The sequence below is a fragment of the Triturus cristatus genome, chromosome 2_2 (genome assembly GCF_964204655.1).
Source record: "Triturus cristatus chromosome 2_2, aTriCri1.1, whole genome shotgun sequence".
Classification (NCBI taxonomy): Eukaryota; Metazoa; Chordata; class Amphibia; order Caudata; family Salamandridae; genus Triturus; species Triturus cristatus.
In genome coordinates this window covers 706,570,517-706,586,267 of record NC_140582.1, presented here as the reverse complement: position 1 = coordinate 706,586,267, position 15,751 = coordinate 706,570,517, and the positions used below count along the sequence as shown (strand labels likewise).

The following is a 15,751-nucleotide window of genomic DNA, read 5'->3' as shown; positions in this document are numbered from 1 at the left end:
TTGTTTTTGGCTCGCCACAGGTCATTCTCCTTTAGACTTATTTTACTGTGAATTTTCCTTTTAAGGATTTCAAACAGCTGATTAATGAGTTTTCAACCTTGCTGGAGTTTGCCACCGAGGAGCGGCCTTTGGCTATTGTCCTAGATGACTTGGATGAGTTGTCTGATGAAGGTGATGTTAACTTGTCCTGGTTACCTACAGAACTGCCCCTGCATGTCTACGTCATTCTATCCACATCTGACAACTCGGAACATTCCTGCTTAAAGGCATTGGAGGTAACACGTGGTTGTTTTATATTTTTAATAGATTTATGTAGTATTGAGTACCATCAGACTAGACCACTATCCCTCTGCAAAATATTTGAGTCATGGCCTTAATCCTCAGGTCATGAGGCCACCGGCATATGATTAGAGTGTGGCTGGGGTCAGGCGGCATGCTAAGAAGTCAGTTGCCCCTGACCAAGGCAGGATGGGCGTGGGGGGCAGACTGCATATCCAGAAGACGCTTGCTCATGCTTATAAAGTGGTAAGAGAGCAGATGACCTGTAGCTGGAGAGGCCCTAGATCTTGGCATTATCTATTATGGAAACTTCATAATTATTTCTAAAATTCCCCACAAGCTAATTTAAGTCCAGTTATGTCATATCATTGGCTTATCGTTACTCATTCAAAAAGCAGTAGTGTAAACATAAATAACATTGCACCATATAGTGGGAGGATCAGCATGTAAAATATTTCCATTTAGTAGAGGATATAATAATTCAGATCACTTTTTCATAAACTTTACCCCCATTTACACAAAATGCTGTCTGCATGAAAGCTCACACTCGTTAGCACGGGTCAGGATTAGTGAGACCCTGTCAAAACTCTGGTTTATATAACTTTATTTTTAATTAATTCCTTATATAAGGAAATTGCTGATGCCCCTGTTTGCCACAATTGAGCCCTGAATGGGCAAATGTCAAAAATGTCAGGTTGGGATTTGCTAGTAGGGTTTAATTGCTTTCTAACCCACCATATCTTGTCTAACAATTTCATCTACAGATGATGAAGGAAGTGTACTCATTTATTTCAGATGAACCCATAACTCTTCTTCGTCGTTGTTCAGTCCTATTGGAGTTTTAGTCTGGAGATCAATAATATATTTTGATTCCAGCACCCGCAATTTCCTAACTCTGTCACCACCTCTTTTATCTCTTCCTATCTGATCTATACAGTAGTACTTTAAGAGGTTTCTGTTGCTTTGGTGATGTTGCTCAAAATGTTGTGCAACAGGATAATTGACATCTTTGTTAGTTATCGCACGTAGATGTTCTAAGATGTGTTTTTTTGCCGGGTGTATTGTACTTCCAATATACCGCTTGGAGCATGGACATTCCAGGCAGTAAACGACGAAATCAGAGTTACAGTTCAAAAGCTTTTTTATTTGTCTAACGGGCCTGGGATCCCCCGGTCTACCCTTAAAGGTCGTGACTTTGTTACTATTTTTACAGGCTTTACAGCGTAAACATGGGTAAAAACCCACAATATCAATTTTATTTTTCATCATTCTTGGATCTTCATAGTGGCTCGTATCAAGTGATCTTTCAAAGATTGCCAACGTTTGTAATTGATGAAAGGGCGCTTTAGTAAATGTTTTTTCAAAACATTATCTGTTTCCAATATATGCCAGTTTCTCTTGAAAATGCTCACAACATCATTAGATTTGGTGTTATACGTTGTGATCATTCTGGCAAATTCTCCATCTATGGGCGTCCCCTTAGTTTTTGTTATTAATAGGGTCTTCCTGTCCACTGTCTCTGCCCTTTGTTTAGCATGTTCAAGAGTCTTATTGTTATACCCTCTTTTTTAAATCTTTCAATTACTTCATTTTTTGCTAAAATGAAGTAATTGAAAGATTTTTCAATTACTTTTTTTTGCTAAAATGAAGTCTCTAGAATTTGAACAATTGTGTTTTAAACACAAAAGTTCTCCGTATGGATATGAATTAATAAATATTTATTACTTATAATTAACCAAAACAGAATATATCATGCAGAAGTATTTCCTAAAGTTTAATATTGTTAACATAGATGTTGTTTTGGAATACACATCTATTTTCATATGTATTCATATAAAGACTTGCTGAATCTGGAGCATACCACTGCTTCATTAATCTACAAGTAGTAATGCTCTTGAAACAGAAGCAATTTTTTAGAGAGAATTTCAGCAGTATTTAGATGGAGGCTTCGGTTCGGTGGCTGGTCGTTCTTTTGGTCCCAGACAATTTCAATCATATTTAGTGGTTTAATACCGGTGTTAAAAGTCTTCACAATGTTAGTAAGATTTGATATTTTGTGACAATGTGTAAATAGTTCTTATCACAGATATAAAAATAAAAATTAGGTGAGCCAATGAAAATCTTATTTTTTATTATATCCTCAGGCTTTAAAAAAGCATCACTAATAAAAATGAATACTGTTTGCATGCAGAAAGATCGCACAGAGAGTTGACAGAAAACGGATACCTGAGAATTATTGCAGAATGCTAAGAGGGCGCGGCATGCTACTTGGGAAGAAACCCTGAAAATATTAACTAAGATCAAAGGGTCTGATTACGAAGGCAGTGAGACCGCCTCCATCAGGCTGTCAGTGGAGGTCCCACCACCATCGGCTCCTGCAAGTCTGCCCGCCCCACAAGGATGCAGCGGGCGGAGACATCTGTCGGAGGCACCATCCGCTCAGCATACGGAGCCCGTCAGACCATCGAAAGGACTGAAATCACTACAATAGGGGCGGTAACTGCTCAGGCACCGTCGTAGGGATTACAATGTCCCATTCTGCCTGCCATTTCATGGCAGTCCACCCACCATGAAAAGGCAGGCTGAAAGTGACTTTGGTGGCCCCTAGCGGGCCCCCCTTACTCCCTGGTCCTCTGCTATGTAGTCTGGGGGGCACCTATGGTGCCCCCCTAAACATCTCTGCACCATCTGGCAAGCACCGCATGGTGTCTGTCATCAGGTGCAGGGATGTTTACAAACATGCCTCTTAGCAGTGAGGCTTGTGCTGCAGCCCTTTTTCGGGCCGACGCTTGTCCGCCATCATCCACAGGCCCAAAGAATTTCCTCTTGTGTCCAGCAGCCAACAAAGTCAAGAAGGTCATTCAAAATGGGCACATTCGTAAATGGGCACACTCCTCAAAAGATGCTCTTTGCAATGAAAAATAGGAGTCTAAAAAAGACACAGCATGGGTATATATTACAAAAGAACCAGCAAGTAACCAAAATCTTTCACAAAATGAAACATTCGCACCATTGTAAGGACACCACAGGAATGGAAATGCTCAGTTGGAGCCCAAACAATAACAAGAGAAGAATTTGTGTTTGAGGGACAAAAAGTTACACCCTAAAACATCTGTAATTGTGACATAAAAAATTGTATATGCAGTTCTATGCTCTGCAGCATCCTCCATATAGTTAAAAATATTTAAGAAACTATAAAGAAGATAATTTGAATTAAAAATTAGATGTAAAGTACTAAGGGGCCCATTAGGATAACGGGCAGATTTCCACCACCAGGCCTGCGGTGGCGATCTGCCCGCCAAAGGTCCCTGTTGCACCCTGCCATATTAGTATGGCGAGGGGTATCGTAGCGGACGGAAAGACCGTCTGACGCCGGTCGGATTGCTGGCCAGGCAGAAAAGACATGCAATATGGTGGAGGTGCCTTGCTGGCCATACAGTGAACACTTTGGGGGCCCGTTGCGGGCCCCCGTGGGGTTGGGGTTAGGGGGGTGCGGGTCTGCACTTGGGGGTACATATGGTACCCCCCTATTGGCAGAAGCAAGGTGGCAGGCACCGCGCAGTGCCTGTCATGTTGTGCATGCAAATGCACAGCATGCATCTTTTGCATTGCGGCGGGTGCTGCTTACAGCACCGCCTGCCGCAATGTGAAATATGCGGAATGCAACCGCCAGGGTGGCGGTCGCATCCTAATGGGCCTAGTGGGACCACCGCACCTCTGGCGGGCGGTCCCGTTTACCGTTACGGTGGCGGGCGGACTTTGTCCGCCCACCATCGTAAAGTGGCCCTAAATGATCATTAGCAAAACCTCGCCATAAACAACAGCATACTTTGAGCCAATTTGAATGAGCAATATTCCAAAGAATGAAACAGAATTCAAGTGAAGGCAGTATAAATGAAATATTTCTGAAAAAGAAGCCATTATTGATTAAGTAATTTTAAACAGCACAGGCAGGAGTAAACAAAGTACACAAATTGCAGAATATTTAACTTTGAATCCTTCATGGTGAAAAGTCACTGAATAGACGCATCTTTTGGTTGGGTTTGTGATTGCATCATTTTTTTCTGGTGGCAGACACCGTAAGCAAGGCTAGTAGATGGCTTGGATCTTTTCCTGAAGACCGCATTTAAAGCATGAGAATACAGAGAACTAATTTCCCCGCATGAGAATATACAAACTAATTTCCTCAGCATTCAAGGTCATGTGTAGTTACAGGATCCCATTTATTGCCTTCTCTTTGACATCCCTCCAACCCATGGTATGCGAAGGCATTAAGAGAAAAGAAAATAATCACTGAAACACCTAGAAAGAACTTAGAGAAAGACTTAGGGGCTCATTATGATGGCGGTCATAACGGTTTTGGGACCGCCCTCCAGACGTGCAGCAGTCCCACCAGTGCAATTAGGATGCGCCCGCCATACTGGTGGGCGCATCCTGGCCTTTTAACATTGCGGACAGTGCTGCTGGCTGCAGCACCGTCCGCAATGTCAAAAGAGCATGCACAGCATTTCCCTGCACCACGAGGCAGGCCCCATGCGGTGCTTGCCACTTGGTGCATGGAACTGCAGGGGGGTACCATGGGTACCTCACCAGTGCACCCCCCCACACACACACAGAGGGGGCCCGCAATGGGCCCCCAAAGCCAGTCTCCGCCTGTCTTTTTGCGGCGAGATATCCACCACAAACAGACAGGTGGAAGGGCATATCCTAATCACTACAGCTTTGCCTGCACAGCACCGCCGCAATGTTGCCCTGGTTCTGGGTTCCGCAAGGCGGGCAGAAAAGGACCACTTTGCGGAACCATGGTGGTCGGACTTTACGTCCGCTGCGGAACCATTATGATTCCCATCGCCATCATAATTTGGTGGTGGGAATTTTCAGTATGATGGCAGAAGGACCGCCTATGCCGGCCCGGCGGTGGCAGCCCTTTCGCCATCATAATGAGCCCTTAACTTCCTTGTGATAAACTGATCTGTCTGAGACATGCAGAAATATAACTAGAATTAGGAACACTAAAAAAGTCTGTTTCTTTAATAAGACATTACAGGCTGACAACAATTTCCAGGAACTTTAAAATCACTCACTCTCTTTTGAACCTGCAAATTGCCAATTATAATGCTCCCCCACACAAGAACTAGTGAACTCTATCACCTCACTTTCAAGATTGAAAACGAAAAACAAGGGACATCCTTAATATTGATCCATTCTATAATACCTCCAACCTGACCTATATATACAACACATCTATCAACGAGTTGGGCCTCCTCAATTTCTCCCCAATTTCTTGGTGCCTCAAAGTTCTTGCTACTAGTAAACCCTCGGGCTCACCACATGATCTGTCCAGCTCTTCACCTTAAAATGCTTAATGGTACTATTGCTCCAATGCTCTGTGAACATGTGAAAAAGCTAGTTACTGAACAACTTTACTCATATGCTGAACAACATAATCTGGTATCATCAAGGTTTCTGACATGGGTTTGGTACCGAAACCATCATTACTTCTGTTATGGATAATCTAAGATAATTGCGGATAACAGAATTTCAAGAGTAGTGATACTACAGGACTTATCCACCACCATTGACACCGATTTGATGACCGAATCATGCTTGAAGCCTCAAACTCCCTCTTTTTGGAAACAAAGACCTCTCTAACAGTTCTAAACAAATTCAACTGGGTCCTTTTTCACCCCCTCTTACTACCCTAGTTTAGGGAATGTCTCAGGACTCAGAATGTTCCCCACTACTTTTCAATTTATACATCCAGCTCTTAGTAACACTACTCAACCAGTTTATTGTCAAGGTTTATCTATATGCCAGTGCATGCAGATCATCCTTAACTTAAATGATAATCCTGTAAATGGCTTTACAGGCTTACCAGTTACGCTAAACCCTGGCAGTGAGGAACAATAAAATGTAAATAATGCTTCCCCCAACATGGGAAATGACTCTCATGGCGAGGGTAGCATTACTTTTATTTATTTTCAAAAAGAAAATCCTGTTTTGAAATTCTCATTTTGAAAATGAAAAAAGAATATGTTTGGTACAGGGTTGCATGTGGCCTACGCGGCCCTGCACCAAACAGCAAGCTGCATTAACAGGAGCTGCCGTGACAGCGGTTCCTGCCAATGGTTTATAAATGACCGCCAGCTTGGCGGTCATTTATAAATTTGATGGTCAGGACCTTCACCAGGACGATGGCGGTATTTACTCCATCGCCTTGACAGAACAATGACCCGCCAATGTATACATGACGCCCTCTAAAAGTCCATTGCATCACCTCATCCTGCATCCACCAGATTTGTTTACTGCACTGCATCAAACTATTCTTGTCCGTCTCTCTTAAGAGCATGGTTGCGAACACTTTTGTTCAGTCATAGTTTATTGCAACTCTGCTTATCCTGGCTTTCCCAAAAAAGCCATACTTCGTTTCCAGAAAATTCTAAATAGTTATCTAGATCTATCTTTAAACTTAAGAAATTTGATTCAGTCTCTAGCTATAGTTAACAATTATATGTGCTCACAGTGAACAGACAAATTCTCTTTATATCGTCATCCATATGTATAGTACCATTCATGGCAGTACTCCAACATTTCTGATGGACAATCTGAATAAGTATGTCCCTGCTAGGAGCCACAGATCTTGTAATAATTCCAGTTTCACAGTTACCTGCTATAGATTCAACGAGTATAGGCGGTAGAGCTTTCAGCATGGGCCACTGTATGAAATTCACTTCCATTGGATATTCGTTTTCAACCTTACCTGCTAAAATTCAGGAATCTTTAAAAACGTGGCTTTTCTTGCAATAACATTTCTCCCTTTCTTGCTATGAAGCACCAAGAAACTGTTTTTGAGTGATAGCCGTGGTACACAAACCCCCAAAAACTTATAATAAGGATCTACATGAAACCATTAAACGACCTGCTACAGTCTCACCACCTTTCCGCTCCTGTGTAGATGACATGTTGCTATACCGCCACTGTGATTCAGAGTCGATTGGTATTGCAACCAATTGGAAATAACACATGAAGGCCTCAAAAGCACTAAGGTGTGCTGGGGCATCATAATCTCAAATTGAATGGCAATAAAACAAATTCATTTACTTGGCCCATCAAAACTCCTTAGCCAAAGTAATGCCCTTTGCCCACCATTAACCTTAGTGGTGAATTCTTACCAATCAATATGAAAGCATGACATCTAAAAGAGATGTAGGATACAGCCTTAAATCACAAGCAGGAGCAGTAGTCACGAAAAAGGCTAAGAAAATTTCTCCTGCTTATCCACAAACAATGCCACATGTAGGCGGCCCAATAAAGCCTAGGCTATAGTAATGCTTTGTACCAAGGACTTTCAGCATCCAAAACCATAAGGCTGTAGGCGATGGATGCAAAACAGGGAATATAACCACAGAAGAACCAGATGCAAACATAAAGGTGCTCAACAATTCTGTGAGGTAGACTCGCCCTTTGGAAGAACCTGTCCAGTAAAATGTGCCACTTCCATTCACTGACACATTTCAAGACAAGACTCATGCCTTTCCTATCCTAACACCATGAATTAAGCATCTTTCACTACCGCCAACCTTGAGTTGATGATATGCATTCTGCATCTCTAAGTGTGCCTCGTCAGTAGTCAATACAGTAGGCCTAAGAACGCCCACTCTACATGATCAGTGTAACCATGCCACCCAGATGTGCAACCACACCGGCGCGGTCCTGATCACTGTAAACCTGCCACGTCAGCCCTCAGGTATGCCAAATCCTTTGCCTTGCCATCCCAGAACCCTAGATCAATGTAGCCAACACCAACCAATCCCTCTCCAATGAAATGTAACTATAATGTATAACAACTCTTCCCCTTTATGACTAGAAGCAATTAAGTTCTGCAGTCTACAAGCAAAATCAACCAAAAAACATATCCCAAACGGCACTGTCTTTTTGCACTTAAACAGTTACTATTCCCCAAATAAGTGCTACTTTTATTCTTCTAAGAAAGTGAGAGGCTGGACCAGCCGTGCTGAGGTTGCGTCACTGTCCTGCAGCTTCCATATGGATGTCACAAATTTGTACTTCACACACTGAGCTAGGTTTTCAAGAGAATGACAGTATATTTTGTTATCAATAGCAGTGTCATTTAGGTCCCATTTAGAAACGGAACAAACCTTACTGTAAATTGGGGCCGGTCCCAAAAATTACTTTCTAACAATACTGTACACTGACCCATGAAGTAAGCCCGTTTATTTTAACATGAATCTTGGTAACCATGCCTTCTTTTACCTTTGAGTAGTGAATGCATGTGATTGCCCTTTACGAAATCTTGGTGCTGCATTATATTTGATTCATGTTTAACCAATGAGAGACATCATGAATAAACAGTAAATCGCACAAAAATCCAATTTTGTTTTGCTTACAAAATGGAATACCATGCATTAATTCATCATATCTAGGGGTACCTGGTGCTGGGTTGCTGTTTGAGCTTGAGAACAAGATTCTGGTTCTAATGTTTATGTGTTTCCATCTCCTTCAGAAATGCACAGTGCAGGGAAACATTCTCGGTGTGCCCGCCCTCAGCAGTGCCGAAATTGAAGAGATGATTAGAAACTGGTTGGAAAAAGATCACCGGAGGCTGACGCGTGGTCAGGAGAAAACATTGTTGGAAGCCTGCACTGCTTGCCCGTTACCCCTTTATGCAGTCTGTGCTTATAGCGAATCAAGCGTATGGACCTCATTCAGTCCGGCCACGGAGATCTCTCTGCCACCAGATCTATCCAGAATATTCTCCTCTTTCCTGGGCAGGATGGAAAAGAACCATGGGGTGCAAGTGGTGAAGAAGACATTGGTCTACATTGCACTGTCACGAAATGGAATTACCGAGGAGGAACTGCTTGATCTTTTGTCATTGGACCAGGCGGTCATGCAGGAGATGAAACAATACCAGAACATGTCTGCTTCCCTCTTCCCACAAGGGTTCTGGTTGAAGCTCCGTAGTGACCTTGGCGCTCATCTGGTGGAACAAAGAACAGAGCAGACGTATGTTTTCCGCTGGGCTCACTCAGCTCTCCGCCAGTTGTGCATTGACAGGTGCCTGAAGTCAAAGGAGTTGCAGCTTTCTTTTCATTCCACGTTTGCTGACTACTATCTGCAGAGCAAGAGCCGCCACCGTGTCTGGAAGGGGGATGAAGACTACATGCCCCTGGCATGGGTCCTTAAGGAGGGAGCCAAAGTAAATTATGTCTTCAATCTCCGTAAACTGCTTGGCACATCCTATCACTTAATCCAGTCCAACCAAATTTCCAGGCTGATGACAGAATGCCTATTTCAGTACGAGTACCTGCTGCACAAACTATGGTCCACGTCCATCGTTGATGTAGAAGAAGATGTAAAAGCAGCTGTCAGTCCTGACAGGTTAGTATGCAAATAAGAAAGCAGTGGGCATTACCATTTTCGCAGGTTCCAGTGATCCACCACAGTGAACCTAGCCCTATGTAAGGATATGCAAAAATACTATGTAAAGAATGGGTTCCATATCATTTGGATCAATTATTATTTTGTGAACATAGAATCCTTTCAACATCTTGTTGGTGAGCACAGCATACTACTATTGACATTTCCACCCAGTGAATGCATAAAACCACATAGCTCTATTTTGCCAGTACATTCTGAGATGCCTCCCTTATTTCTTTCATGCCAAGTATATCTTCTCTTTTGACACCCTCACCCCTGTTGCATAACATCGCATAGACATTAAACACATTTGATTTTGAGCTCTTGACTTAAGGCTGTCAAAGCTATTTGGCAAGGAAAAATATGTTTAGGCACAGATGCCTGAGACAAAAATGATGCCGGTATTTTGGAAAGACAGCTGTTTTATACCATAGCTTAATTTGTGTTGCAGTAACATAGTTCAGGTAGAGTCAGCAGAGTAAGCAGAGGTGCAGCCACTGGAAATGCACTTGCGGCCAGAGCAGGGGCCCCATCAGTGCTTATTTTGAAAATCATAAGGTGCCAGGGCCCTCTTCAGGAAGCCACTGCAGCCTACACCACCCATTGCCCCTGACAGCGCTACTAACGACAGTACCAAACCAGCTACTAAGCCTCACACTCCTCCTACAAGTGTGACAATTCAGACTATAGCATGCCCCCAAAGGTATAAAATTAGCATGGGCAGTAGGTAATAATCATTTTTAAGGTATATTGAATAATTAAACAACTGTTGTTGTGCACACCCTAAATAAGACAAACAACCTACCGTGTGGCAGACTGTGGTAAGTGCCGGCGCTGCCAGTTAAGCGCTGTTGCCGAGCACTGGGAACCACTTGCTCAAATTAAGCACTGGGCTCCATGAAGGCCGAAGAGAGTAAGGGTTGGGGTGTATGTGGTTAAAGAGTCTTAATAATAATAACAGCTTAAAAATAACAAGAGGAGGTCTGTGATGTTCCCAAGTATTGTTCACATATGTAGTTACATTGATATTTTTTTTAACACAATTTGATTGATGATGTTTGCAAACAAAAAACAAAACCTCTATGTTAAACAGATGCTAAAGGGCCGTGTGTTGGTTTTCTTCCTATTCCCAGATAAAGGTTTAATAAAAATGGTCAAAGCAGTTAGTTTGTGAAACACCTCTTTCCAATCCCAGACATATTTAAGAGAAGATGTTATAAAAGCAAGGCATCTCCCCAACATCATTCTCACAACAGGCGTGGTGTGTGAACGTTGTTTTGTAAATAAAGGTGAGTGTGATATTTTCGGAAGAAGTGTGAGTTTTCACAGGCGGGACCTAGAGAGCTATAGCGGTACAGCATTTCTATACTTGTATAGCGAGGCCGCAAATGTCTTCATAAATGACCTTATAGTTCTGAGGAACTTGGGCAATATAGATGTTCTCTCAGCAGAGCCCTGCTAGTGCTATTTACTCAGCAGCGTAGGCCTTCTAGCAGTAGTCTCGATCAGTGTATTCACCGAAGGTCCTCCATTGTTTTACACGTTATCGGTACTGTCGAATGGCCCACTCCCATCACACCGGCCCCTCGTGACACAGATAGACGCGCACCAGAAGAAGCTCTGTCAAGAGTCGCAAGAGATGGGCACGATGAGATACAAGCTTGCAAACCTCATATGTGTTCAAATAGTTGCACGTAGTAGTAAAAACACAAGAAATATAATATATGCAACTCACACAACCGACTCATTTCTCCTGGGTAATTACACAATGTAAGCAGCCTCTCACTCTCTCTCTCTCGCTCTCTCTTTCTCTGTTTTTCTTGCTCTATCTCTCTCTCTCTTTCCCATGTTCTCTCCCTCAGCTGAAGTCTCAGAACTTGACCTGTGACAGACGGCAGAAAGTGCAATTGTTCATTTTGAGTAGGTCTGAGCCAAACTTCCATAGGACAGCCATGATGCTGAGTTTAGATTTGCTTCTTCAGATAGTTGTGAAGCATTGAGCATTGAGAGAAAACATGAATGGAGTTCCAAAATAGTATTGTAGACTTTAACACAAGTTAACGCTGTCTCCTGTTCACATTAAACATGCATAACACGCAAAGATGTCCTGCGAGGATTCCATTGTAATCTTGGTGACTTAAAAAAAAACTTAGAGAAATTCGTTTTTTCTTAACAACCTCTTTACTAGCTGGCCTTAGTTATTCATGTGAAGATTCCCGTATAATTATTTGGAAAATGTAGAAACCTTTACGAGGGGATCAGTACCTTTTTCTACCAGCAGGGGGTTAGTTTTAGGTCGTATGTTGAAAGAGTAGACAAGCCTGACTACCATTTGCTGAGTGCTGCCACTGTTTACTTGTACTGGTGACTGACTGAATGAGCGCAAGAGGAGGGGATCTGCCTGGGCACTGCATCCCAAACAAGGTCAACTCATAGCATTGGGAACATTCTATAACCCTCTTTAGTTTCCAGATTCGCCAATTGTCCTCAAATAACGGGAAAGTGAAGTGGGCGGTCAGGGCATCAGAACTGCCCATCACAATGGCATCTTGCTGAAAGGTGCGGAGGTTAACCTCCCAGGGCTTTCTTTAGAGACAGCACATAATTAACAATCATTAGCATAGATCAGTATTATTGAAAATTGTACAACAGGAGTGGAAGTTCTATAATGGACCCGAGCACTTCAGGCTGTATCTATAAATAATCAAGCAATTGGGGGAAAATATCAGATTGGGGAATTGAGAGTAGCCTGTTACATATGATTGTGCAGCTGCACACATATACATGGGTTAAAGTTAAGACCAATCACAGGAAATGCTACATATGAAAAACACTAACCGCAAACGGCCTACACAAGCGCTGCATCTCTGTGCCCCTGCTGTTTTATATCTACACATCTGATTCCCCCTCATCTTTCAAAGGTCCCTAATACCATTCAGCCTCTCTGGGACTGTTAAAGACAGCAGCTTAATGTAAGCAGGGAACTTATTGCCGCTTTCCAATACCCATAGAGGAATACAAAGATTGCTAACCAAAGGAGGCAGTTACAATTCTGAACATAATTTGGAAATAATTATGAAAAACAAAAAGCTTGGTTTTTAACAAATATGCCAGAACAATTCATGTGTGATATATTCACAATTCTAAAATGGAAGTACTCTTTCTCTAGATTGATTGTGGATACCCACCTTTCAAGGAAGAGTCGCCTGCATAATCTAAGGTCATGGTGAAACGTAGTGGTGGCTGCCTTAATCATCAATACGGAGGAGGACCTATAGAGAGCTATTGACTGCCTTCAAATCCAAAATTCACTCCACTTTTTTGTATGGAGCTGCAGCATTATTTAATAAACAAAATAATCACATATATTGGGCTTCACATTTGGTTGCTGTTAAAACAATCTAATCTTCACATTTAGATTCTGGTGTAACTGCTCCATCCCCTCTCGCAGACCAAGATTTATAGAACTTTAGGCCTAATTTAAAACTTGGTGGATGGGAAACTCTGTCAAAACATGGTGGACATCCCGTTCACCTTATTACAAGCGTCAAAGGCTATGATGCACTTGTAATGTGGCGTATGGGATATCCTCCGTGTTTGTGACTCAGTATCCCTTCTGCCAAATTGCAAATAAGACTATGTTTTCATGTGCTTAAAGGAGGAGCAAGGAGCAATTTGTAAGGGACATTCAGAGAAGCAGTCGGAAATAGTAAATAAGCATTACTAAACTCTAGAGTGAGAAGATTAAACCTCTGTAACTGGTAAGTTTTTATAAAGTTGTGGGTACTGCAGTTTCAATCCTGACAACTAAACTGTGAGTCAAAAAGTAATAAATATACTCTCCATGGTCCTAGGTAGCAACAGAAGGCAGCAACAGAAGAAGTGATCAGGACTCTAATTTGCTTTCAGCTTACTCTTGAGGGACAGACTCCTAATAGTCATTTAAGGGCTACTGGGATTGTTCTTGAAACCCTGACGAGTTACATGCTACCCTTGTGATGTCAGTCAATTGGATGATAGCTGGAGTGGAGAGCTGTCGAGAGTAAAGATTCATCTGACCTTGCCCTACTTAGTGTCATCATACAGCGCAACATTCAGCTGTGATCATGACTACATTTCTTCAATTAAACTGGGATTTGTCCCTTAACTTCAGGTTGGATTGTTTCTATGCGTGCAGGGCCAACTCTTATTTGCCTACGGCTGGTCTCTTGAGACAAGTAGTGAACAGAAAAACAATGGATTGGAATACGTTTTGAGCAATTATCATTCGCTATGACTTTTGCAAGCATTAGACCCATCATTTGTGTATGAGTGTGTAGTATAGTGAAGCAACCTGCAAGTGAGGGGTTCCATTGGATGTCAGTGGTGTTCTGGCCAGCCCGCTGCTCTGTGTGTGGTGTTAGTGTAAGACTAGCAGGTGCTCCGTAATCTACGTGCACCAGATACGCAAACTAATGGACTAATTCTATGTACCCCGAGGACCCTGGATATGGTCAGCTAATCCACAAGCATTGACAAAGACAATTGGTTTGAATTTTACATAGTGAATTCACACAGCCACCTAACATCCAAACACACAGGCATATGATAATAGTGATAACTTGTGTTATATAGTATATTTTCACTTTCCGAATCACTATAAATACCATATATTTTTATTACCAATTTAATGGCACTAAGTTAATCGACCTCTGAAGAAGCCATGGATAAGTTAGCTTTGATGTGATTTGAAGTTTTTACGTGAACAGCTGAACTGGTAGATATATGGATACAATGTCTCTAAACAACCTCAATTAGTTGTACCTCTCCATTTTAGGCCTCTTGTTTTATGCACAGTAAGTTTTGTAAGCTTCAGCATCACTTTCTTTTATGTATTGGACAGTATCCACTTATCTCCATTCCTTTTCCTTCTTCTAACTGTGATCTTCTTATCATTGTGTTCCATTATATATGCAGAAGAAGTATATTGGTTCAAATATTCAATATCTCTAGGCGTTTGCAGCACTTTTCTGTCTTTCATGTCATGATTTTTGGATTAAACTAAAGTAAACATGAAAGAAAAATTACCTACATCCTTTTGGCATTTTAAGCATTTACTTGAATTAGTTGACATGTTGCTAAATGGCCGCTTTAAATGCCTAATTAAAATTCCACATACATTGTTCAAGAAGCTGTTGGGCCATTATCTTCTCATTGTAGACTTACGCCTATGATTTTATAATTTATTCAGAAATTTTCAGGAGTAAATCCGTCTATCATAGATTTTCAATCTTAATCCTGCTGCCTGGCAGACAATCCCCTTGGAAGAATGAAGCGAAAATGCACTTAGCCCATCAAACTTATTTTTCTCTCTCGAAAGCCCTAATACTACATCTGTATGGAATGGGTGTTTGGAACACTTTTGCATCACTTCTGGGCATACTTACTTTAACCTTTTTGGGGACATAGTTGGTGTGCAAGTGGGCGGGACAATTATTGGGAGGTTTTGTGAATCTCCCAAAATTATGTTGAGTGGCGTTTCTCCACTGACTCACTCAGCAGAACACCTTTTTATGTTGTACCTCTACAAATTTGACTGTAAAAATTCTGCCATACCTGCAATATCTACAGTTATAAGTTCCATCTACGGGCGTAAATGTCTACAACTTCTGATTATATTAATTAGAATGTTTTTATTCTACCCCTACAAATTTGACTGCGGAAATTCTGCCATGCCTTCTTTTTCTTCAGTCATAAGTTCCACCTACGGACGTAAATGTCTACAACTTATTATTCTGTTACTTTGAATGTCAAAATTATGTCCCCTCCAAATTTTTTATTGCAAATGTTAGCTTTAGATGTTTGTGAATCAAGTTTCTTGAGCCTCTCTGCTAAAGGCGCCACAAATGTCGATAGCACCTTCTCATCCAAACAGCACCAAATCAAATAGAGCAAAAGAACTCCGTATTCCTAGGATCTCTGTCTCTATGGGCTGAAAATAATGCTCAGCTGGCCATCCTGACCACGTGTTTCTGTTGTATCAGGATTTGCA

General features: G+C 41.9%; 1 protein-coding gene across 1 annotated transcript in view; it reads left to right on the top strand.

Moving 5' to 3' along the window:
- Nucleotides 1-15,751, top strand: part of LOC146862667 (uncharacterized) — a 457,539-nt gene that overhangs the window by 250,525 nt on the left and 191,263 nt on the right. Inside the window, exons 17-18 of the mRNA XM_085641888.1 lie at nucleotides 66-275; nucleotides 8,804-9,681. Of these exons, the coding sequence (XP_085498014.1) occupies nucleotides 66-275; nucleotides 8,804-9,681 (1,088 nt within the window). The remainder of the gene's footprint in view (nucleotides 1-65; nucleotides 276-8,803; nucleotides 9,682-15,751) is intronic.